The sequence below is a fragment of the Ranitomeya variabilis genome, chromosome 8 (genome assembly GCF_051348905.1).
Source record: "Ranitomeya variabilis isolate aRanVar5 chromosome 8, aRanVar5.hap1, whole genome shotgun sequence".
Classification (NCBI taxonomy): domain Eukaryota; kingdom Metazoa; phylum Chordata; class Amphibia; order Anura; family Dendrobatidae; genus Ranitomeya; species Ranitomeya variabilis.
The window spans coordinates 4,390,055-4,415,816 of record NC_135239.1 but is presented as its reverse complement, the minus strand read 5'-3'; the positions used below and the strand labels follow the sequence as shown (position 1 = coordinate 4,415,816).

At 48.4% G+C, this 25,762-nt stretch overlaps 1 protein-coding gene across 3 annotated transcripts in view; it reads right to left on the bottom strand.

The window, feature by feature from the left end:
* Positions 1-25,762, bottom strand: part of CCDC24 (coiled-coil domain containing 24) — a 174,686-nt gene that overhangs the window by 98,474 nt on the left and 50,450 nt on the right. For all 3 annotated transcript variants that reach the window (XM_077277517.1, XM_077277518.1, XM_077277516.1), the window contains exon 3: positions 15,241-15,419. In XM_077277517.1, the coding sequence (XP_077133632.1) occupies positions 15,241-15,419 (179 nt within the window). The remainder of the gene's footprint in view (positions 1-15,240; positions 15,420-25,762) is intronic.

Below are 25,762 nucleotides of genomic sequence, written 5' to 3'. Positions count from 1 at the left end.
GAGAAAAGATGGCCAACAGGGCATAAGCCACCTTATCCGCCCTAATTGAGGACAGAGCCACTGCCTCCGGATACCGGTAGCATAGTCTACCACAGTAAGGATGAAACGCTTTCCAGAACTGCTGGGTATGGCCAGTGGTCCCACAATGTCCACAGCAATCCTCTGGGAAAGCTCCTCTATCACTGGCAAAGAGATCAGGGGAGCTTTGGCAGGTGGCCCTGACTTTCCCACTCTTTGACACGTGATACCGGAGCGGCAGTATTTTTTCACATCTGTCCTCATTTTTGGCTAATAGAAGTGGTGAGATAGCAGGGCCTTAGTTTTGATGACCCCCAAGTGTCCAGCGAGTGGAATCTCACTGGTAATCCGTAACAACTCACCCCTAAATTGGTATGGTAAAACCAGCTGTCTCTCCCTCAACCACTCCTGTTGGAGTTTACAGGGAGCCGTCTTCCGGTACAACCTCCCTTGCTCCCAGAATACCCTCTCATTATCAGTCTTGGAGGTGGGCTTCTCAGCGAGGTTCCTCAACATCTCCAGGCTAGCGTCTGAGCGCTGAGCTGCCTGGAACTCCTGGCTGGAAGCAGCCAGAAGTGACATTAAGGTCCTGTCCCCGCAGGAATCCTTTGGGAACGTCAGTGGTTCAGTTATTCCTCTGGCTGAGGAGGGTCCAGAAGGCAGGGCGTTACTTGCGTTCTGGACACTCTGACTGCGGGTGACAGTGGCTATATAGGCCGTCTCCCCGGGGAATAACAGTCTCATCAGCCTGCCCGGCTATGGGTACTTCCTCTGTCATGATTCCAATGGCAGGGAATCACCAAAAGGGCAAGCACAAAAATAGGACAAGCTCTAGGGTGATGGAACCTGAGCTGACCGCGATCCTGAACTTAACACAAACACTAACAGCAGCCGGGGAACGTACCTACGGGGACTCTAGACGTCTCGCGCCAGCCGGAGAACTAACTTCCCCTAGAAGATGAAAAGCAGACCTCGCTTGCCTCCTAGAGAAATACCCCAAAGGGATAGCAGCCCCCCACATATAATGACGGTGAATTAAGAGGAAGGCACATACGCAGGTATGAAAACAGTTTTAGCAAAATGAGGCCCACTAAAGCTAGATAGCAGAAGGATACAAAAGAGATCTAGGCGGTCAGCGAAAAACCCTTTCTTCAAAAAACCATCCTGAAATTACTGGGACCCATGTGCCAACTCATGGTACATGGGGAGTAATTTCAGCCCACTAGAGCAACCAGCAGCAAAGATTCATATGTATGCAAGCTGGACTAAAAACATGATAAGGCAGAACACAAAAAACAGGAAAATCAGAACTTAGCTTGTCCAGCAGATTATAGGAGCAGGTAGCAGAGGCAAACAGAGACACTCTGATTACATTGATAGCCGGCAAGGGAATGACAGGAAAGCCAGGTTAAATAGGAAACACCCAGCCTATGATGGACAGGTGGAAACCAGAGACAGCAACCCACCAAAGTCACCCAGTACCACTTGTAACCACCAGAGGGAGCCCAAAAACAGAATCCACAACATTCCTCCCCATCCTTCCCTATTACCTCAGGAGCAGTGCTAATTATGGGGCAGCTACCATCAGCCAGGCCAACCTTCCTTTATGACACTGGTCAGTTGCACGGCATCACCTGCTTTATGGTTCCCGTGCCCATCCCCCTTAGCACTGACGCTTGCTCCTGTTAGGGGGTCCTCAGCAATAACACCCCGCAGCGTGACATGGCTGAGCCCTCCTGTACCTCTAGATACATCATCTATCTATATAATTGTCTAAGGGGCACTTCCGTCTGTCTGTAGCAGATATTCATTGGTTGCGGCCAGCCAGTGGGCGGAGACAAAAGGGCAGGGGAGGCCAGGAAGTATGCAGAGCGAGTCCCCGCCAACTCCGTACAGGCCCGGCCAGAAGTGATGCTAAGGGGGTGGAGCCGCCATGAGGAGGGCAGAGCCGGCCAGGACCATAGGCGCTGTTAGGCCTACTGCGGCCAAAAGCCGGGAACTAAATTAGCGGCCGTGGGTCGCAGCCAGTCAGTGGCCAGAGACAAAAGGGCAAGGAGGCCAGGAACTATGTAGAGCAAGTCCCTGCCCACTCTGTACAGGCCCGGCCAGAAGCGCTGCAAAGGGGGCGGAGTCGCCGTGAGGAAGGCGGAGCCAGCCGGGATTATGGGCGCTGTTGGGCCTACCGCCGCCAAAAGCCGGGGACTACATTTGCGGCCGCGGTCAGTGATGACGGCCACGGTCAGTGATTACGGCCGCAACAGCAGGAAACATTGCATGACATGCGGTGGTGACAGCTGCGGACGGAAGGTGAGTATATACTCCGTGGGCTGTGCAATATACTACGTGGGCTGGGCAATATACTCCATGGCCTGTGCTATATACTCCGTGGGCTGGGCAATATACTCCGTGGGCTGGGCAATATACTCCGTGGCCTGTGCTATATACTCCGTGGGCTGGGCAATATACTCCGTGGCCTGTGCTATATACTCCATGGGCTTGGCAATATACTACGTGGCCTGTGCTATATACTCCGTGGGCTGGGCAATATACTCCGTGGCCTGTGCTATATACTCCATGGGCTTGGCAATATACTACGTGGCTGTGCAATATACTACGTGGCTGTGCAATATACTACGTCGCTGTGCAATATACTACGTGGCTGTGCAATATACTATGTGGCTGTGCAATATACTACATGGGCTATGCAATATACTACATGGGCTGTGCAATATACTACGCGGCTGGGCAATATACTACAAGGACATGCATATTCTAGAATACCCGATGCGGTATAATCGGGCCACCATCTAGTTATCATATAAAGCATTAAAATTCACATAATTAACTTTAACACTACAAAATGTTTGTAGGTAGGTTTTTGGACACGCCCACTTCCTTCACCCCACTCCCAATCTATAAAAACCGGGGCCATTGGCAAGGGGCAGCGGACACCCCCAATGCCGGTGACAGTCAGGGTTTTCCCCAGGATAATCTCTTCAGGGGCTAACAGTTCGGGTTGGATGAGGGTTCGTTCGGCCCTGGTGTCCTTGAGGCCTACAATGACAGTGCCTCCCATGGTGACAGTCTGCAAATTTTCACAGGCCCTCCCAACTGCCCCACCTACAAAAGAACTGCTGCATTAGTCCCTGGGGCCTTGGAAGGGGGGCTCTTCTTCTGCTTTTCTGGACAAGTGGCACTGAGGTGTCCAGTCCAACTGCAGAAATAACACTTGCGTGGATCAGATGTAGGCCTTGCATTGGTAAGGGGACAAGGCCTCCTGAGGGTCGGCTGGCAGGGGCAGGGATGGTGGTCGATGGCTTACCCTCTTTCAGCTGGCAGTGACCGGCTTCTGCACCTCTGGTTTACGATTGGCCTCATAGGTGTCGGCAATCTGCTCTGCGGTATCCGCCTCTTTTGGCTCCCGGTCCATCACAAACTGTCGCACCTCAGGCGGACAAAAATGTAGAAACTGGTCTTTCGCCATCGGGTCCTTTAGCTGCTCATAGGTGGTCACTGACAGTCCTTGGGTCCACTGGTCAAAGTGGATTCTGAGCCCATGCACCACATCACGGTAGCTGTCTTGTGGTCCACGTTGGAGGTTCCAGAACTTTTTACAGTAGACCTTAGGAGCCAGCAGGTACTTTTTTTTTTTATCAGGGCCTGATTGATGCCCTCATAATCTCCATCTTGGTCTCGAGGGGTAGAAGGAAACGCCTCCAGAGCTTTTCCTCTGAGCCCTGGAGTTAAATATCGGGCCCATTGGTATATACGGAATACTAGGATTGTAAATGTTGAAGTGTACTTACTAGTGATCTCGTTGGTGGTATAGCGTGCACTACAGGACCTGTGCAGGGGGTAGTGGATAGGCCGGCACAGCAACATAATACTGCCTATCCACTACCCCCTGCACAGCTAACCACAGAAACAGTATAATTGCGATATCCTTTTTAACAGTTGCACCAGCCAGCAGAAATCCCTGATTGACCTACACATTTTCATGCCACTTATACAAACAAGTGAGTACTAAGCAAACCTTATTTTAAATTCAGTTTCGGTACTAATCACTTTCGGTGCATCCCCACTACAGTTCAGTTAGCGTGGCGATTATACACCATTTTTATAGCATACCCGTCTTTCCAACAGGTATATACACAGAACCTGTTCTAATCACCAGCGGCTTCTGAACCAGTTTCCCTACCCTACGGTGGTAAGCGCCAGTGCTATATTCTAGTTCAGTCAAATAATAACTATGGTAATCCTAATTGGCCTAAAACGGGAAAGATTTATTCTGATTTGATGTCAGATATTGAGAGAAACCTGCAGATGTGTCTTTATATATAGTGGATGGAAACTTCTGGTTACAACTGTCTGTGTCTGTACTGGGGATGTGATATGTGACATATGGTGTGATTGGGTTATATCTCCAGTGATTCGCACACTGTGTTTAGCCTCTACTTTGGTTGATTACCAGTAAAGTGGATAATGGGGATCAGATTAGAGTCAGCTGATCACTTACACATAAGAAACTTTCTGGACAGATTATCCGCCAGTTATAAGGTGTATACCACAGGCTGTGTACGAGAACCATGCTGGACGCCTGTAGTCAGGTATGTTGTAGAAAAATGTGTGCTGAACACCTGTACCCAAGTGTGTGCGAGAACCAAGAAGGATACCTATACCGGGCAAGTGCGAGAACCATGCTGGACACCTGTACCAGACGAGTGCAAGAACCATGCTGGATGCTTGTGCCAGTCTGTGCGAGAACCATGAAGGATACCTGTAGCGGGCAAGTGCAAGAACCATGCTGGAAGACTGTATCAGTGTGTGCGAGAACTATGAAGTATACCTGCACCGGGCGAGTGCGAGAACCATGAAGGATACATGTACCAGACGAATGCGAAAACCATGTTGGATGCTTGTGCCGGTGTGTGCGAGAACCATGAAGGACACCTGTACCGGGTAAGTGCGAGGACAATGCTGCACACCTGTATCGGACGAGTGCGAGAACCATGAAGGATACCTGTACAGGGCAAGTGCGAGACCCATAAAGGATACATGTACCGGGTGTATGTGAGAACCGTGCTGGATGCATGTACCGGGTGTTCGTGAGAACCGTGCTGGATGCCTGTACCGGGTGTATGCAAGAACCGTGCTGGATGCCTATACCGGGTGTATGTGAGAACAGTGCTGGATGCCTGTACCGGGTGTACATGAGAACCATGCTGGATGCCTGTACCGGGTGTATGCAAGAACCGTGCTGGATGCCTTTACTGGGTGCATGTCTCACCCAGGTGTTAATATGTATTTTCCTGAGACAAGCAGGCTTCTGTCTCCAATCTCACCAGGGGGTCAAGCTAGTACCAAGAAGAAAGGGTAAGGGTACCGTCACACATTGAAATTTCCATCGCTACGACGTTACGATTCGTGACGTTCTAGCGATATCGTTACGATATCGCTGTGTCTGACACGCTACTGCGATCAGACACCCTGCTGAGAATCGTACGTCGTAGCAGATCGTTTGGAACTTTCTTTCGTCGCTTGATCACCCGCTGACATCGCTGGATCGTTGTGTGTGACAGCGATCCAGCGATGTCTTCGCTTGTAACCAGGGTAAACATCGGGTAACTAAGCGCAGGGCCGCGCTTAGTAACCCGATGTTTACCCTGGTTACCAGCGTAAACGTAAAAAAACAAACCGTACATACTCACCCGTCGGTGTCCTTCAGGTCCCTTGCCGTCTGCTTCCTGCTCTGAGTGCCGGCCGGAAAGTGAGAGCAGATCACAGCGGTGCTGCGCTCTGCTCTCACTGTACGGCTGCACTCAGAGCAGGAAGCAGACGGCAAGGGACCTGAAGGACACCGACGGGTGAGTATGTACGGTTTGTTTTTTTACATTTACGCTGGTAACCAGGGTAAACATCGGGTTACTAAGCGCGGCCCTGCGCTTAGTTACCCGATGTTTACCCTGGTTACCCGGGGACTTCGGCATCGCTCCAGCGCCGTGATTGCAAAGTGTGACCACAGTCTACGACGCTGGAGCGAAGATTATACGACGCTGCGACGTCACGAATCGTGCCGTCGCAGCGATGAAAATTTCAATGTGTGACGGTACCCTAACACTTGACACCTCCTAGCTCTTGGAAGAGATGTCAATTACGGCCTGATAGTATCTCTGTGAGAACATTTATACAAAGAATCTCAAGAGAAAAGTAGAATTAGACTTACCGGTAATTCGGTTTCTAGGAACCTTCCACGACAACATAGGAGGATGTCTCCATTCCATAATGGGGGACAGGAAGCACGATAGGTTAAAAGCCCCTCCTCCCTCCAAATCGCCAGTGACTTACAATGGATACCATAGCACTAGCTACCTTAATAAACCCAGGATAAATCCAAGGAAAGGGAGGGAATTAGTGCTGTCGTGGAAGGTTCCTAGAAACCGAATTACCGGTAAGTCTAATTCTACTTTCTCTAGTCACCTTCCACGACAGCATAAGAGGAGTACCAACCAATTCTGCACTAGGGGGGGACAATAGCCTGGAGAACGTTCCAGCCAAAGACTATATCCCTATTGGACAATAAGTCCAATCTGTAGTGTTTGGTAAAGGTATGTGGTGAAGACCAAGTTGCGGCCCTGCAAATCTGCTCGATGGAAGCGCCTGCTCTTTCTGCCCATGACACTGAAGTAGATCTTGTAGAATGGGCCTTGACTTTAATTGGAGGAGTCAAGTTCTGAGCCAGATAGGTTTCATGTAAGGCTCTTTTGATCCAGCTGGAAATAGTGCTTTTTGCCACTTTCCTTCCTTTATTCTGACCCGACAGATGGACAAACAGGTTTTGATAAATTCTAAAAGAATTAGTCTAAAAATGAACCATACGGCGCTGCTTGGTTGCTCCAGGTGAATAAGCAGCAAATATATGGACGAAATCACTCCCAATCGTCCCAGAAATGGTTAATCAAAGAAAACAATATGTGATATTTGCGCTAAGTTCACCTATATGAAGCCATAAATAGTTAAAATAGTTAAAATACTGGGAAATGTCATAAAACAAGGTTCCCCATACAGGACTGTGATTAACAAGATGTATTTACCTTAATATCAAAGAAAAGGAGATCTGTGTCCTAGTGCTGACATGCAGAAAGGTCCTTCACTCATGCGCTGAAAGGTTGGTATCTGAAGCCTTCTCTGAATCTCTGTTCCAAAAATATCCAATATGTTGCAGAGCAAAAAAGTAGTGTAGGAGACGCTGTCCCGGCCGGTGACTAGCGTACTCTCCCAGAGCTTGGTAACTGCCGTGCACAGGCAGTGGCGGCCGCGTCTATAGAGCTGAAGCCGACAAGGTGCAGGACCTTGTGTGGCGTCACAGTCACGTGATATGTACACGTGACCAGCTGCAAAGCTGCTGAGCTGCGGAGCTACGAGTAGCACACAGGACCAACTAATCCTACGCGTTTCAGAGTCACTGACTCCTTCATCAGGGAGTAAAGTTCTAAAAGAATTAGTCTGTTCAAGATAATATAGAATAGTCCTTCTAACATCGAGAGAGTGGAACTCTTCTTCTTTGGGGTTTGCCGGGTTCTGACAGAAGGAAGGAAGAATAATGTTCTGAGAGCGATGAAAATCAGACACCACCTTCGGCAAAAAAGATGGATCAAGCTGGAGAATTATAGAGTCGTCTGTTATAACCAGGTAGGGTTCTCTAACCGATAAGGCTTGCAGCTCTCCCACATGCCTTGCTGTGATAATCGCTACCAGGAAAGCGGCCTTGTATGACAGGTGTTGAGGAGAACGGGAAGTTAAAGCCTCAAAAGGTGGTTGTGTGAGCCCTCTGAGTACTATATTCAAGTCCCATGAGGGCATCATGGGTTGTTTCCTAGGCTGCGATCTTACGGCCGATACCATAAATCTTCTGATCCAGCGGTGATTGGCCAGATCCTGGACACAGACAACACTGATAGCGGAAACTTGACCTTTAGCGTGCTGAGTCTAAGGCCCAACTGTAACCCACGCTGCAGGAAATCCAAAATTTGAGATATGTTTGGATGTAGTGGATCCGGTTTACTGGGCAGACAGAAAGTCGAGAAAGTCTTCCATACTTTGGCATAAATTGCATTAGTGACAGGCTTCCTGGCTTTTGCAAAGTAGAGATCACAGCATCTGACAGCCCTCTAGCACTTACTGAGGCCCAGGTCCTAACCAGGCCGCTAAGTTCAATCTCTGGGGATTCTGGTGCTGGAAGGGTCCTTGGAGGAGAAGATCGGCATCTACCGGTAGAAGAACTGGACCGTCTATCTGCAGCTCGATAATGAGATTATACCAGCTTCTCTTTGCCCATACCGGAGCAACTAGGATGGTTGGCACCTGTTCCTCTCGAATCTTTCAGAGGGTTTTTGCCAGTATTGTATTGGCGGGAAGGCGTAGGCCAATCGGAAGTTCCATGCCTGGACAAGAGCGTCCACTCCTAAGGAATTGTCCCTGGGGTTCAGGGAAAAAAAGGCTGTGACCTGTGAATTTTGGTCTGAGGCAAATAAATCTACCTCTGGTAGACCCCATCTGTGTACTAACATCCTGAAGACTCTTCTGTTCAGGCTCCACTCTCCTGGCTGAATGTCCTGGCGACTCAGGAAATCCGCCTGCAGGTTGGAAGACCCCTTCAAGTGGACTGCTGTAAGAAGGAGAAGGTGTTTTTCTGCCCAACAGAATATTCGGCTTGAAATATTTTTCAAACTGTTGAACTTTGAGCTCCCCTGATGTGGTGAGCAACAGCCGTTGTGTTGTCCGAGTAAATTTTTACATGACTCCCCGATATTAGGCTGCTTGCGGCTAGTAGGGCTTCCTCCACTGCTTTCAACTCCCTGAAATTGGAGGATCTGGCACTTGTTGCATGATTCCAGCATCCCTGGAAGGGAGTGCGCGAGATTACTGCTCCACAGCCTCACTTGCTGGCGTCGGTTGTATTTGTTACAAGGGGGGATTGTGACCAGCTCACACCCCTGCGGATGTTTTTGGGGTTCAACCACCACACTAGAGATGCTTTTACACGCCCTGAAGTATATACCCTTTTGTTCAGGGAACCCGGATTTCCATCCCAGTTTGCGAGGATGTGAGCTTGAAGTGTTTTGGAATGGGCCTGAGCCCAGGCAACCGACTGAATAGATGCCGTCATAGAGCCTAGGACTGACATACTTTTCCGTAGAGTCGGAGACCTGTCCTCTCTGAGATCCACGATCTTGTCTATTAACACTCGACGATGATCTTCCGGGAGAAATTATTTCTGTTTTGCAGAGTGCAACAGAACCCCCAGAAACCTCCTTGATTGAGAAGGTTGAAGCTGGGACTTCTTCAGGTTTGGGAGCCACCCCAAGGTTTTGAGGGTGTCGAGGGTCTTTGAGACATGACTGTTGAGGATCTGAGCCGAAGGGGCTATAAGCAGCAGATCGTCCAGGTATGGGACAATACAGACTCCCAGACTCCGGATGTGAGACACGGCCTCTGCCATTATCCTGGAGAACACTCTTGGCGCTGAGGAAATGCTGAAAGGGAGTACATTGAACTGAAAATGATTCACTTGTTGGTTGAACTGTATTGCAAATCTGAGGTACTTTCTGTGTCGGGGATGGATCGGCACATGAAAGTAGGCGTCTTTTTGATCGATGGTAGCCATGAAATAATTTTGACCTATCAGGGGATAGCTGACTTCACGGATTCCATCTTGAAGCGGCGGTATAGAATATGATGGTTGAGATCTTTTAAGTTTATTATGACCCGTGCCTCGCCTGATGTTTTTTTTACCAGGAACAGACGAGAGTAGTGGCCCGAACCCCATTCTTCGGGGGGTACTGGGGAGGTCGCATTTGATCTTAGGAGATCCCCAAGGCCTGTCATCATCACCGAATGCAAAGTAATCCTCAGATTCCGAGGGGGGGGGGGGGGGGAATATGAATCCTATGAGAAGGCCCTCCTGAATAACATTGAGGACCCACTGACAGGTGGTAATGGCCCGCCAATGATGGATGAAATTTGCGAGCCTCCCCCCCACCGGAACGGAGTCATTTATCCTGCTGTGCCTGGTGCTGCTGCTGCTGGGGAATGAGGATATTCTTCCCTTTGCCCTTAGCATAGCTGCATCATCCCGTCTTCCCTTTACCTCTTGTTTTAGGGGTGTTAGACTGGGGGGCACGAAAAAACTGTCTTCTGACCGGCTTCTGTTCTGGAAAGGCCTTTTTTCTATCAGTGGCCTTTTCCAGGATTTCATCCAGGGCAGGCCCAAAAAGATAGTCACCTTTAAAGGGAATTGAACACAGTTTTATTTTGGAGGTAACGTCACCACTCCACATTTTAAGCCAGAGGGCCCTGCGGGCGGAATTAGACTGGACTAAGGATCTTGCCGCGATTCTGATTGACTCCATAGATGCGTCTGCTAAAAAAGCTGAGGCCTTTTGGAGCATGGGAAGGGAGTACAGTAGTTCTCCTCTGGAGGTACCCTGAGAAATGCGCTTCTCTAGCTCATCCATCCAACGAGACAGGGCTCTGGCAACACAGGTGGCAGCAATGTTAGATTTTAACCCCGAGGTAGATGTTTCCCAAGACTTTTTTAACAGTCTTTCCATCTTTCTGTCCAGCGGATCTCTCAATTGTGAAGAGTCCTCAAAGGGCAGAGAGGTTTTCTTTGCTACCCTCGCCACCTGGATATACACTTTAGGTATGTCCCAAGAAGGGGAACCTGCCTCTAATGGAAACCTATGTTTCATTTCAGAGGGTGTGGATAAGCATTTCTCGGGGAGCTCCCACTCCTGAGAAATTAAATCCAAGACATTTTTATGTACCGGAAACCCAATTTGTCTCTGTCCTCAATCCTCCAAACATTTCGTCCTGTATGGTTTGCGGGACAGATTCCTCATGTAACCCCATCATGTTACGTACAGCCATAACCAATTCTTCAGTATAATCGGAGGAGAAAAAATACTTTCTTGCCTCCGAAAATTTAGGAGACGAAGATTCACCCCATTTTTCAGAGGAGGATGAAAAAGAGTGATCGGACTCAGAGGCCGAATCCTCAAATTGTATTTTCTTTTTTTTTAGAAGGAGAAGGACCCTGTGGCTGTGGAGGAGGTGGAGAAGGATTGAAGGCAGCTATAGAAGTCTGGACTTCATGCTTGACCAGGGCCCGGATTTCGTCAAGGAGGGAAGGTTGTTCGGCTCTGATAACTTTATCTGTGCACCCCTAACACAGCTTCTTCTCCCATAGAGAGGGAAGCTTTGCATTGCAGATTGCACATTTAGACGATTTTTTGGCCGGTATTTTCTGGGCAGACTTGTCTCCGTGCAAAGAGAGAGAGAGTAGTGTAAGGATATGAAGCCCACTAATCCTAGCCACGGACCCACCCCGCAACGGACTTACTGGAGCAGGGCTAGCGCTGGACTCTGCAGATGCACGGCAGGAAGCACCCTCCATTATGACAGGGATCAGTCTTACTTGGAGGTGTCTTCAGGCTGATTTATATAGAAATAAATCCAGCCCCCAGAGCAGGTGATAAAATGTTCCCCTCCTCCTCCCTGGGTCCTGGAGCAGGCCTCCATGAGGAAAGGCGTGCTCCGTGCGGCGTCGGTAGTCCTGGGGGCGCTAGGAGGCCAGACCAGGAAGTTCATGCGCTCCAGCGTGCGTTCCAGCAGAGAGCGCGGGACCGGAAGTGACGCGTCGCGCAACCATGACGTCACTTCCGGAACGCCGAACACTGCACAGGAGAGGAGGAAGAAGCGGTGAGCTCATGGAGGCCACCGCTGGGGATCACTGGCCCGCTTTACCTCCGCAGAGGCGCAGGTGGGCCAGGAAGGTCCCGAGTCCAGGGGAGACGGGAGCAGCACACACGAAGGAAGGCAGAGCCCCGACCGCAACTGCCTGGCAGAGAAGCTTACAGGTACGCCACAGTCACCGGCCACGCAGCATACCAGGACCTCTCCATACCACATGGGGGACAGGAAAGACACTGGCAATTTGGAGGGAGGGGCTTTTAACCTCTCGTGCATCCTGTCCCCCCATTAGGGAATGGAGACATCCTCCTATGCTGTCGTGGAAGGGGACAAGAGAAATAATATATTCATTGGAAGCGCGGCCGTGGTCCAATGAAAAACAAGCAATTATGATATTAACCTGAGGGGCTGGTCTAGAAATCTGACCTCCAGACCAAAGCTATAAATTAGACCTGTATACCTAGAATCGTGTTCACATATGGGGTCCGCCTGAGAAGCTGATGTGTTCCACCAACTCCATATTCACCCCCCCTCAGGGAGCAGAAAGCAGACTACCAAGTTAGATGATTTCTGTAAGTTTTCTCCTGTTTATGTTATACTGTTTTGCATAAGTTGTATGTCTTTTTATTATCATATTTTTAGACCTTTTTCTTACTGTAAGCACTGAACCTTTTTGTATTAAAGTATGAACTTTAACAAGTTGAACCTTGAATGTTCTAATGAATCCATAGCCTAAGGTGTGTGAGCCTTATGAGTGGTAGACAATATTATTATTAATATTTCCGGGACTCCTCGCTCGTGTGTTCGGTGAGTGGTGGCAGCGTGCATGAGCGGGTGTGTGGCCTGGGTCGGTGTGTGATTTATGCTCCCATTATAGCTTAGGAAAGAGGTTGAATGCTGGACAGAGTGGGGAGATAGATTAACCCTTGCAGGCACAACCCCAAGTCACGTGCTGAGAGCACATACGTGACGAATTAGTGACACCACGGAGTGGGGATCCATGACACTGCGGTTTACAGTCCTAGCAGGCACCAATGTTCATATATAGCGAGCGGTCAGTAGCGGTGAAGCTGCAGTTCAGGCTCAGCAGGCACCGACCATCATCTATCGCGAGCGGTCAGAAGCGGTGAAGCTGCAATTTACAGTCCAGCAGGCGCCGATGTTCCTCTATAGCGAGTGGTTAGAAGCGGTGAAGCTGTGGTTTACAGACCCAGCTGGCGCCGACGTTCATCTATAGAGAGCGTCCGGGAAACAGTAAAGGTGAGGTTCACAGTACCAGCAGATGCCAACGTTCATCTATAGCGAGTGGTCAGAAGCGGTGAAGCAGCGATTCTCAGTCCCAGCAGGCGCCGACGTTCATCTACAGCGAGCGGTCAGAAGCAGTGAAGCTGCGGTTTACAGTCCCAGCAGGTGTCGACGTTCATCTATAGCGAGCGGTCAGAAGTGGTGAAGCAGAGGTTCTCAGTCCCCGCAGGTGCCGACGTTCATCTATAGCGAGCGGTCAGAAGCGGTGAAGCAGAGGTTCTCAGTCCCAGCAGGTGCCGACGTTCATCTATAGCGAGCGGTCAGAAGTGGTGAAGCAGAGGTTCTCAGTCCCAGCAGGCGCCGACGTTCATCTTCAGCAAGCGGTCAGAAGCGGTGAAGCAGCGGTTCTCAGTCCCAGCAGGTGCCCACGTTCATCTATAGCGAGTGGTCAGAAGCGGTGAAGCAGTGGTTCTCAGTCCCAGCAGGCCCCGACGGTCATCTACAGCGAGCGGTCAGAAGCGGTGAAGCAGAGGTTCTCAGTCCCCGCAGGCGCCGACGTTCATCTATAGTGAGCGGTCAGAAGTGGTGAAGCAGGGGTTCTCAGTCCCCGCAGGTGCCGACGTTCATCTATAGCGAGCAGTCAGAAGTGGTGAAGCAGAGGTTCTCAGTCCCCGCAGGCGCCGACGTTCATCTATAGTGAGCGGTCAGAAGTGGTGAAGCAGAGGTTCTCAGTCCCAGCAGGTGCCGACGTTCATCTATAGCGAGCGGTCAGAAGTGGTGAAGCAGAGGTTCTCAGTCCCAGCAGGCGCCGACGTTTATCTTCAGCAAGCGGTCAGAAGCGGTGAAGCAGCGGTTCTCAGTCCCAGCAGGTGCCCACGTTCATCTATAGCGAGTGGTCAGAAGCGGTGAAGCAGTGGTTCTCAGTCCCAGCAGGCCCCGACGGTCATCTACAGCGAGCGGTCAGAAGCGGTGAAGCAGAGGTTCTCAGTCCCCGCAGGCGCCGACGTTCATCTATAGCGAGCGGTCAGAAGTGGTGAAGCAGGGGTTCTCAGTCCCCGCAGGTGCCGACGTTCATCTATAGCAAGCAGTCAGAAGTGGTGAAGCAGAGGTTCTCAGTCCCAGCAGGTGCCGACGTTCATCTATAGCGAGCGGTCAGAAGTGGTGAAGCAGAGGTTCTCAGTCCCAGCAGGTGCCGACGTTCATCTATAGCGAGCGGTCAGAAGCGGTGAAGCAGTGGTTCTCAGTCCCAGCAGGCCCCGACGGTCATCTATAGCGAGCGGTCAGAAGCGGTGAAGCAGTGGTTCTCAGTCCCAGCAGGCCCCGACGGTCATCTATAGCGAGCGGTCAGAAGCGGTGAAGCAGTGGTTCTCAGTCCCAGCAGGCCCCGACGGTCATCTATAGCGAGCGGTCAGAAGCGGTGAAGCAGTGGTTCTCAGTCCCAGCAGGCCCCGACGGTCATCTATAGCGAGCGGTCAGAAGCGGTGAAGCAGTGGTTCTCAGTCCCAGCAGGCCCCGACGGTCATCTATAGCGAGCGGTCAGAAGCGGTGAAGCAGTGGTTCTCAGTCCCAGCAGGCCCCGACGGTCATCTATAGCGAGCGGTCAGAAGCGGTGAAGCAGTGGTTCTCAGTCCCAGCAGGTGTCGACGTTCATCTATAGCGAGCGGTCAGAAGCGGTGAAGCAGTGGTTCTCAGTCCCAGCAAAGTCTGAGATGTCAGGAATCTGCTCACGTTGTTTTTTTCCTGACTGAATTAGAAAACTTGCTTCTTTTAGTGTTTTTTTTCACACATAAGAAACAATGGGTGAGTGCAAAAAAAAGAAAGCTATCAAGTTTTGATGCATCTTTGGTGCAAAAACCTAAGGAAGTTGCATCATCATTTTTTGGGGGGTGGGGGGAACTAAACTTTATCAGCATGCAGAAGAAGTAGCAAAAGCGCAACGTGTGAACAAAGCCTTGTTGGTTTTGTGTTATAAATTCTAAACCAGCTTTTTGACTCTGCTTCTTTTGCAACATGTGAACAAAGCCTTAAAGTAAGCAAACAATGTGATATTCTTACATCTTCATGCCACCATCTCACCCCAGGACAGTTGGACTGCAATGTGGCCTCCACAGATCATATGACACTGTGATGGGACTATGAGCCCCCCTAAAACTTGTGTGCACAGGGTCTATAGAGACAGGGGAACATAAGCTGAACCACACGTAGTCGGGTGACCCCAATACTCACAGTCCTTGGTGCCGAGCCCTCAGCCTCACACTGAGGAGCAGCATCCGGATCTCCTGGGTCACCATGTCCTTTATCACTGGGGGGTCGGCCAGGACAGAGCCGTAGCTGGAGGCGCCCCTCTGGACGGAGGAGGGATAGTTGGATTGGACATCTTGCCACAGCTCCAGGAGAACCGCAACCTGCACAGGCAAAATATGAGCACATAAGTTAAACACAGGACACACGGGAGTCTTAACTATCCAGAACACAATCTGATCACACAATGTATAGTCAGGAGCCACACAAAGGTCCTACTGACCAAGGATGCAATGTGACCACATATTATGCACTCAGGATATGCCACACAATCTGTCATACAGGGTATGCTCCAGTATATAGAACTGCTATATATCAGTGTATATATACACACATATTACATTTACTGTATACACAGCAGGTTACAAGTACTGAACACCTCACCCATTTTCAAATTCAATCTACTGGTAAAGGAGCTATTGACATTAAATTCTCCTCAGATGTCGGGAACAACCCATCCGATCCACAGAGGAAAGAAACAACCAAAGATGTCCATAAATTGTGTGTAATAATGCGAAATGACACTGGGAAAAGTATTGATTACATGAAGAAAAAAAAGAGCAAAAACCCTGGAAACTCCTGAGACCGGATGATATCTATCAATAATTAGGAAGCAATTCTGCCACTTAGTCAAAAATGATATCAGCAGGGTCACCTGATGCCAATAAAAAGGAGTCTCATTACCAAGGGGTCACACAGGAAGCATCTCCTGATGGAGAAAATCAGTGAGCTCTCTCAAAACCTTCACAACCTTATTGTTACATAACAGCCTGATGGCATTGGTTACAGAAGAATTTCTAATCTCCTAAAGTTTCCAGTGAGCGCTGGCAGAGCCATGATCCAGAACTGGAAAAAAATACATTTTACCTTAAACCGGCCACAACCAGGCACTCCCTGCAAAATTTCCCCATAAACCGACCACAACCAGGTGCTCCCCACAAGATTTCCCCATAAACCAGCCACGACCAGGTGATCCCCGCAAAATTTCAGTATAAACCGGCCGCGATCAGGTGATCTTTGCAAGATTTCACCATAAGCTGGCCACGACCAGGTGCTCCCCGCAAGACTTCATACAGAGGAGTGAAAAGAATCTGTCACCTCAAATTGCTGGTCTATGTAAATGCCCTGTGTCCGCTCCGATGGGCGGTGTTTCGTTTTCTTTTCTCCACTCCATCCTTCCCCGCTGTCCGCAATATTTTCGTGAATTTGAGTAGGTGTCTTCCATAGTTCGGGCGTGCGCAATACAATCATGCCTCGCGCACGCGCAGTATGCTTTGCCCAACTGCGGGCAAAGCCAAAAAGCATCACTGCGCATGCGCCGGGGTGCTATGTCCTGGATGTATTTAGCTGTGTTCCGGGACATAGTGCGTACATGGACATAGCTTTCAGAGCACAGTGGCTCCTTCTTCAGACAAGATTACAAATTGATTTAATAAGAAAAAAGCACAACATTTAAGGAATACTGCAGCAGGACATTTGTTCAGGGGGTGGGAGGTGTGATGCCTCCAAAAGATAAGCCAAGGAAATGAAATTAAGCATTTTGTTACAAATGGAGAGGTGGTGGGAATGATGTTCTTAGTTATCTGGAGTCCGTCTGGTGGAGGTGTGAATTGTGTCCATGTAGAGACTCATAAATCCAGGGGTTACACTGAGTCCTAGAGTCAAAGAATTGAACATCTTCATTAGTTTGAATTCCCAAACTTTTCTTTCTCTGTCATCCCTAAAATGACCTTTTAGTATTAAGACTTTTAAGTCTGTCATACTGTGTCCAGGTCCAGAGAAATGTTTTCCCACAGGCGCGTCCATTTCATTCCTGATTGTGTGTCTGTGTAGATTCATCCTAGTTTGCAGTCTTTGCATGGTTTCCCCAATATAGAGACCTCCAGATACTTACAGTATAGTCCAAAAGTTTGGACACACCTTCTCATTTAAAGATTTTTCTGTATTTTCATGACTATGAAAATTGTACATTCACACTGAAGGCATCAAAACTATGAATTAACACATGTGGAATTATATACTTAACAAAAAAGTGTGAAACAACTGAAATTATGTCTTATATTCTAGGTTCTTCTAAGTAGCCACCTTTTGCTTTGACTGCTTTGCACACTCTTGGCATTCTCTTGATGAGCTTCAAGAGGTAGTCACCGGGAATGAATTTTCACTTCACAGGTGTGCCCTGTCAGGTTTAATATGTGGGATTTCTTGCATTATAACCCCTGGATTTATGAGTCTCTACATGGACACAATTCACACCTCCACCAGACGGACTCCAGATAACTAAGAACATTATTCCCACCTCCTCTCCATTTGTAACAAAATGCCTAATTTCATTTCCTTGGCTTATCTTTAGAAGGCATCACACCTCCCACCCCCTGAACAAATGTCCTGCTGTAGTATTCCTTAAATGTTGTGCTTGTTTCATATTAATCTATTTGTAATCTGCCTGAAGAAGGAGCCACTGTGCTCTGAAAGCTGCAGACATATTATTTTCTTGTTAGCCAATAAAGGTATCACTCCTAGAATAATGTTGTCATCTTTGGGCAGAAAAGCATTCACATCGATTTTTCTGGCTAATACAGTACCACAATACAATTTGTTATTGTACAGCATCTTTTTTTTTTTTTTTTTAAAGAGCACAGTTTTTTCCAATGAAGCGAACACTAAATGATTCAGAAATGCACTCTATACATTGTTAATGTGGTAAATGACTATTCTAAGCTGCAAACATAAGGATGAATGACCTCGGGGAGATCAAAACATCCAACACCGCGGAGACACCATCACGTGTTTCTCAACGCTGTGAAAGACCTGGCTATTCATTGCTTGCGTTGAGAAACACGTGATGGTGTCTCCGCGGCTTTTCTACATGTATTCTAAGCTGCAAACGTCTGGTTTGTAATGCAACATCTTCACAAGTGTATAGAGGCCCATTTCCAACAACCATCACTCCAGTGTTCTTACGGTACTTTGTGTTTCCTGTGTAAGAAGGCTAATGGATGGTTAGAATACCCTTGAAAACCCTTGTGCAAGTATGTTAGCACAGCTGAAAACAGTTTGGCTGATTAGAGAACCTATAAACCTGACCTTCCTTTGAGCTAGTTGAGAATCTGGAGCATTACATTTGTTGGTTCCGTTAAACTCTCAAAATGGCCAGAAAAAAAGAACTTTCATGTGAAACTCGCAGTCTATTCTTGTTCTTAGAAATGAACGCTATTCCATGCGAGAAATTGCCAAGAAACTGAAGATTTCCTACAACGGTGTGTACTACTCCCTTCAGAGGAGAGCACAAACAGGCTCTAACCAGAGTGGACAGAGAAGTGGGAGGCCACGCTGCACAACTGAGCAACAAGACAAGTACATTAGAGTCTGCAGTCTGAGAAACCGACGCCTCACAGGTCCACAACTGGCAGCTTCATTAAACAGTACACGCAAAATGCCAGTGTCAACGTCTACAGTGAAGAGGCGACTCCGGGATGCTGGCCTTCAGGGCAGAGTGGCAAAGAAAAAGCCATATCTGAGACTGGCTAATAAAAGGAAAAGATCAATATGGGCAAAAGAACACAGACATTGGGCAGAGGAAGATTGGAAAAAAGTATTATGGACAGACGAATGCAAATTTGAGGTGTTTGGATCACACAGAAGAATCTTTGTGAGACGCAGAACAACTGAAAAGATGCTGGAAGAGTGCCTGGCGCCATCTGTCAAGCATGGTGGAGGTAATGTGATGATCTGGGGCTGCTTTGGTGCTGGTAAAGTGGGAGATTTGTACAAGGTAAAAGGGATACTGAATAAGGAAGGCTATCACTCCATTTTGCAATGCCATGCCATACCCTGCGGACAGCGCTTGATTGGAGCCAATTTCATCCTACAACAGGACAATGACCCAAAGCCACCTCCAAATTATACAGGAACTATTTAGGGAAGAAGCAGCAGCTGGTATCTATCCGTAATGGAGCGGCCAGCGCAGTCTCCAGATCTCAGCCCCATTGAGCTGTTGTGGGAGCAGCTTGACCGTATGGTGCAGAAAGTGCCCATCAGCCAAACCAACTTGTGGGAGGCTTCTGGAAGCATGGGGGGAAATGTCTCCAGATGACCTCAGCAAATTAACTGCTAGAATGCCAAAGGTCTGCAATGCTGGATTTGCTGCAAAGGGAGCATTGTGTACAAAGTTTGAAGGAGAAAATTATTATTTAAAAGAAAAATCTTTTTTTTCTAACCTCGTCAATGTCTGGACTAGATTTTACATTCATTTGGCAACTCATTGGAATAATAAAAGTAGGAGTTACCATGGAAAACACAATTTTCTGGGTGACCCTAAACTTTTGAACGGTAGTGTAGTTTGATCTTATTCTTGATGACTAGTGATATGCTAATTATACATTGTCTAGGCCAGATAGCTTTTTGATTTTTAAAACAGAGGAGGAAAATCTATGCAAATAGATTAAATAATCTAACAAGGCGACTTGGTTGTCACCATTTGTCCCCGTATCTGTGATACTGGACTGAAGGACACTTGTTAAATATAAAAAGAGATGATATGCCTCTGAGACACAGAGAGAGATAGAGAAAAAGTCAGATTCTGCTAAGAGACACAAACATCCAGGGAACCCTACAGGACTGCTGCCAATTCATCATGGCACCATCATGAGGGACACGGATCTATCATTCTACAGGAAACGACCTAGGGTTTTCGGCCCTGGTTGGAAGGATACAAATCTGCTCCAATGACCGTCACTGAACCATGGATACGTTTGATAAAGCCAGGATAGGGACCCGCTGGTCTCCTGGCTCAATGGAGATGTTTGGAGAAGCTTGGTTGTGACTCTCTGATCACCTGGCCTAGTAACTGAATGGACTGTCATCTTCCTACGCTTGTCATTACCTCCTCTATGTGTGTGTGACACAGGCGGGGTAGTCGACCCTGGAAGCTCTGAAGTAACAGCTTCTATTTTCCCGGCAAGTCAGTGGAAGGGTAAGACACTAATGTGCATCATCTTGGGGAATTATGCTGGGACTGTTCTACATGTTATCTGACTGTTTTGTGGTTCAATAAATTATTGCCATACTGTGTTACCCTCACCCTGTGTTGTCTGAGTAGCGTTATGCCCACATTAAAGGGAGAGCAGGTGTTAGGTGGAATGATCCCTGGTCCATGCAGTTCCAGATGGCGGACCTGGGAGCCCGCCAACCCTCCATGCCCGCCATCCTCCGTGGCAAGGTAGGGTGATTATCAGAATTCAAAATAGAGTGAATATCCCTTCTATGTCTACCTCTACCTACTTCTCTGTGGTGGTACCCCCTTCCATCATGGTTCCTAGTACCTACAAGAGATAGGTGTGTGTTATTCACCGAAAATACCCCCCAGGCGCTTATTAGTACTCTCTTGTAGGTTGTTTTGTGACTCAACGAGTCACTGCATAGATAACAATCATAAAGTCTGCATAGCGGACTGTCATTGGCTCATAGGACAGAGCAAAGAGCAAAACACGCAGGCGCCATTCAAGCAAAACAGTGCTAATTACACCTCACCTGAACGGAGCCCCAGCGATCCGTCACATCCGATGCAAATCAAACACATTGGATTTATGATTGTTATCTATGCAGTGACTCGTTGAGAGGCTTTGATGTGTAATAGGTGCGAACTGATCATGGGATCTCAGCTTACTACGGGATACCACATTGGTGGCTAGAAGGGGTTTGGAGAAAGAACCATGATTGGGGCGGTCATGACAACGCGCTTGTATTGATTTACTTCTGATAACCACCATGTGCTGACATGAATTTTTATGGCTATTATTATAGGTATTTCTTTGTATAGATAGGAAGTTATACACTTGTTTGGTGTGGTATGTTATATTTTGTGTTATATTTGTATAGCGTTCACTTTATTATATGTTTGTATGTTAATTATGTGGGCGGCTCACTGTGTAGCGATTGGTGTGAACCATAGCCAATTCCTATTTAAAGCTGCCATTTTAACTGTTTTGTATGCTTGAGAAAAACCTCTGATGGTTGAAACGTCGCATTTGGCACAATAAAAGAAGCGTTTTTTCACCTGGATTGGATGCTCTCCTTCATTTCTTTTGGGTATATACAGACTTTGGGTCCAACTAAAAATGTTCTTCTGTGCGTTACACATCTGCACATTTCACATTATTGGCCATGCTAAAGAACCTCCTCTAGATCAGAACCTTCACGTCCCCACTATACCAGCCACATTTACTGTACTCACCCTCTACATCCTATTTGCATATGCTAGTTTTAGTGTGACATCTGACTTTCCAGCCTTTACCCACTCGCTAACATTGCACTTTGAGCTCCAGTCCCTCTTTCTATCTTGCACCTATGCAGATTTTTTATTCTGTTTTAATAGTACTCACCAATACAAATTCTGGTTTTCATTTATATAAGTATCACTTCTATTATTTCACCATAGTGAAACCATACACTTGGTAGATCTCAGGTTTTACAAAATGTAATAAGAAGTGTTGCCTCCCGAAGTAGGGCTATCTTCAAATAAGGACAAACTCTGCATTACATTTTGTATGTCAGCAGTGGGGTCCTCAGGGGTCTCGGCCATAGCGTTTCATTCCATTCACATGTAGACGGCTAGTTCGCGCTGATGGATTTCTTTGGCCCCTGAATGGGGCTTATGAGACAATATGCACCAGCAGACTCAGTGTAGCACAGTACAATGTACGGCTTCTGAGCGCCGGATGGGGGTGTCGGGTTTCAGGCCAGTTCTAGGAAAACTCAAAATATTCTTCCAAGAAAACAGTTGTGGATTCTCATAGCAGATCCTGGTGAACTGCAGATCTACACGACTTAACCGTCTAGTTCATAGAGGAGGCAGTAATCAGACTGGACACTCATCAGTAGTCATCAGTGGAGGACGGGCGATGGGCAGTAATCAGACTGGACACTCATCAGTAGTCATCGGTGGGGACGGGCGATGGGCAGTAATCAGACTGGACACATCAGTAGTCATCGGTGGGGGACGGGCGATGGGCAGTAATCAGACTGGACACATCAGTAGTCATCGGTGGGGACGGGCGATGGGCAGTAATCAGACTGGACACATCAGTAGTCATCGGTGGGGGACGGGCGATGGGCAGTAATCAGACTGGACACTCATCAGTAGTCATCGGTGGGGACGGGCGATGGGCAGTAATCAGACTGGACACTCATCACTAGTCATCGGTGGGGGACGGGCGATGGGCAGTAATCAGACTGGACACTCATCAGTAGTCATCGGTGGGGACGGGCGATGGGCAGTAATCAGACTGGACACTCATCACTAGTCATCGGTGGGGGACGGGCGATGGGCAGTAATCAGACTGGACACTCATCAGTAGTCATCAGTGGGGGACAGGCGATGGGCAGTAATCAGACTGGACACTCATCAGTAGTCATCGGTGGGGGACGGACGATGGGCAGTAATCAGACTGGACACTCATCAGTAGTCATCAGTGGGGACGGGCGATGGGCAGTAATCAGACTGGACACTCATCACTAGTCATCGGTGGGGACGGGCGATGGGCAGTAATCAGACTGGACACTCATCACTAGTCATCGGTGGGGGACGGGCGATGGGCAGTAATCAGACTGGACACTCATCAGTAGTCATCAGTGGGGGACAGGCGATGGGCAGTAATCAGACTGGACACTCATCAGTAGTCATCGGTGGGGGACGGACGATGGGCAGTAATCAGACTGGACACTCATCAGTAGTTATCCGTGGGGGACGGGCGATGGGCAGTAATCAGACTGGACACTCATCAGTAGTCATCAGTGGAGGACGGGCGATGGGCAGTAATCAGACTGGACACTCATCAGTAGTCATCGGTGGGGACGGGCGATGGGCAGTAATCAGACTGGACACATCAGTAGTTATCCGTGGGGGACGGGCGATGGGCAGTAATCAGACTGGACACTCATCAGTAGTCATCAGTGGAGGACGGGCGATGGGCAGTAATCAGACTGGACACTCATCAGTAGTCATCGGTGGGGACGGGCGATGGGCAGTAATCAGACTGGACACTCATCAGTAGTCATCGGTGGGGACGGGCGATGGGCAGTAATCAGACTGGACACTCATCAGTAGTCATCAGTGGAGGACAGGCGATGGGCAGTAATCAGACTGGACACTCATCAGTAGTCATCGGTGGGGACGGGCGATGGGCAGTAATCAGACTGGACACTCATCAGTAGTCATCAGTGGAGGACAGGCGATGGGCAGTAATCAGACTGGACACTCATCAGTAGTCATCAGTGGAGGACAGGCGATGGGCAGTAATCAGACTGGACACATCAGTAGTCATCGGTGGGGGACAGGCGATGGGCAGTAATCAGACTGGACACTCATCAGTAGTCATCGGTGGGGACGGGCGATGGGCAGTAATCAGACTGGACACTCATCAGTAGTTATCCGTGGGGGACGGGCGATGGGCAGTAATCAGACTGGACACTCATCAGTAGTCATCGGTGGGGGACGGGCGATGGGCAGTAATCAGACTGGACACTCATCAGTAGTCATCGGTGGGGGACGGGCGATGGGCAGTAATCAGACTGGACACTCATCAGTAGTTATCTGTGGGGACAGGCGATGGGCAGTAATCAGACTGGACACTCATCAGTAGTCATCGGTGGGGGACAGGCAATGGGCAGTAATCAGACTGGACACTCATCAGTAGTCATCAGTGGAGGACAGGCGATGGGCAGTAATCAGACTGGACACTCATCAGTAGTCATCGGTGGGGGACAGGCGATGGGCAGTAATCAGACTGGACACTCATCAGTAGTCATCAGTGGGGGACGGGCAATGGGCAGTAATCAGACTGGACACTCATCAGTAGTCATCGGTGGAGGACGGGCGATGGGCAGTAATCAGACTGGACACTCATCAGTAGTCATCAGTGGAGGATGGGCGATGGGCAGTAATCAGACTGGACACATCAGTAGTTATCCGTGGGGACGGGCAATGGGCAGTAATCAGACTGGACACATCAGTAGTCATCGGTGGGGACGGGCGATGGGCAGTAATCAGACTGGACACTCATCAGTAGTCATCGGTGGGGGACAGGCGATGGGCAGTAATCAGACTGGACACATCAGTAGTTATCCGTGGGGGACAGGCGATGGGCAGTAATCAGACTGGACACTCATCAGTAGTCATCGGTGGGGGACGGGCGATGGGCAGTAATCAGACTGGACACTCATCAGTAGTCATCGGTGGGGGACGGGCGATGGGCAGTAATCAGACTGGACACTCATCAGTAGTCATCGGTGGGGGACAGGCGATGGGCAGTAATCAGACTGGACACATCAGTAGTTATCCGTGGGGGACAGGCGATGGGCAGTAATCAGACTGGACACTCATCAGTAGTCATCGGTGGGGACGGGCGATGGGCAGTAATCAGACTGGACACTCATCAGTAGTCATCGGTGGGGGACGGGCGATGGGCAGTAATCAGACTGGACACTCATCAGTAGTCATCGGTGGGGGACGGGCAATGGGCAGTAATCAGACTGCACACTCATCAGTAGTCATCGGTGGGGGACAGGCGATGGGCAGTAATCAAAGTGGACACTCATCAGTAGTTATCTGTGGGGGACGGGTGATGGGCAGTAATCAGACTGGACACTCATCAGTATAAAAAAAGATGATACACGTCACTCTGTAACAAGGGTAGGTGCTCGGAAAGGGATACCACTCCCTTATCTTGAACAAGAAAAAAATATCCGGCACTCAAAATAGATGCAATTTAGATTTATTCCAATGCAATCCCAAACTTTATATGACGTTTCGGTCTGTTACTTAGACCTTCTTCAGACTAGGATTGAAAAAACAATAAACAAACAATAATTACAACAACAAATATATAAATGCCTCATACTAACACAAGATTCTAACATTCTGTTACTTCAAAACGTCACTAGAAGAGGCCATCTGTGAACAAGTAATCGGGGCCGAATGCCAAGTCTGATACTTGTCTGTAGAAAATGCATCACTCATCAAGATGAACGTCGTGTGAAGATCATCAATGTTACTGTATTAATGTTTCACAAATCTAAATTCAAATGGATACATATACAAGTACATCTGAAGGAAAAAAGTTACACAAAAATGTCTGGGTATGCAAACCGATACATTGTAACGGAAGTCACGAATATGTACATTCGTATAAAGAAAGTATTGGAACTAGTCAGAGGAAAAAAAGGCTACAAAATATTTCTATGCATATTTCCTGATGCCTTGTAACAAAGAATAACAATAGCGAAAGTTCACTTATAAATAAAAGGGAGGGGAAAAGTAAAGGGTTAATTGTGTATAAAAAAGTACTGCAAAGCATCCAGGTATGTACCCTGATGCATAATCACAGACATACCAATAACTAATTGTAAAGGTAACAAAAGGACAAAAAAATAGGTAATGTATCAAGAT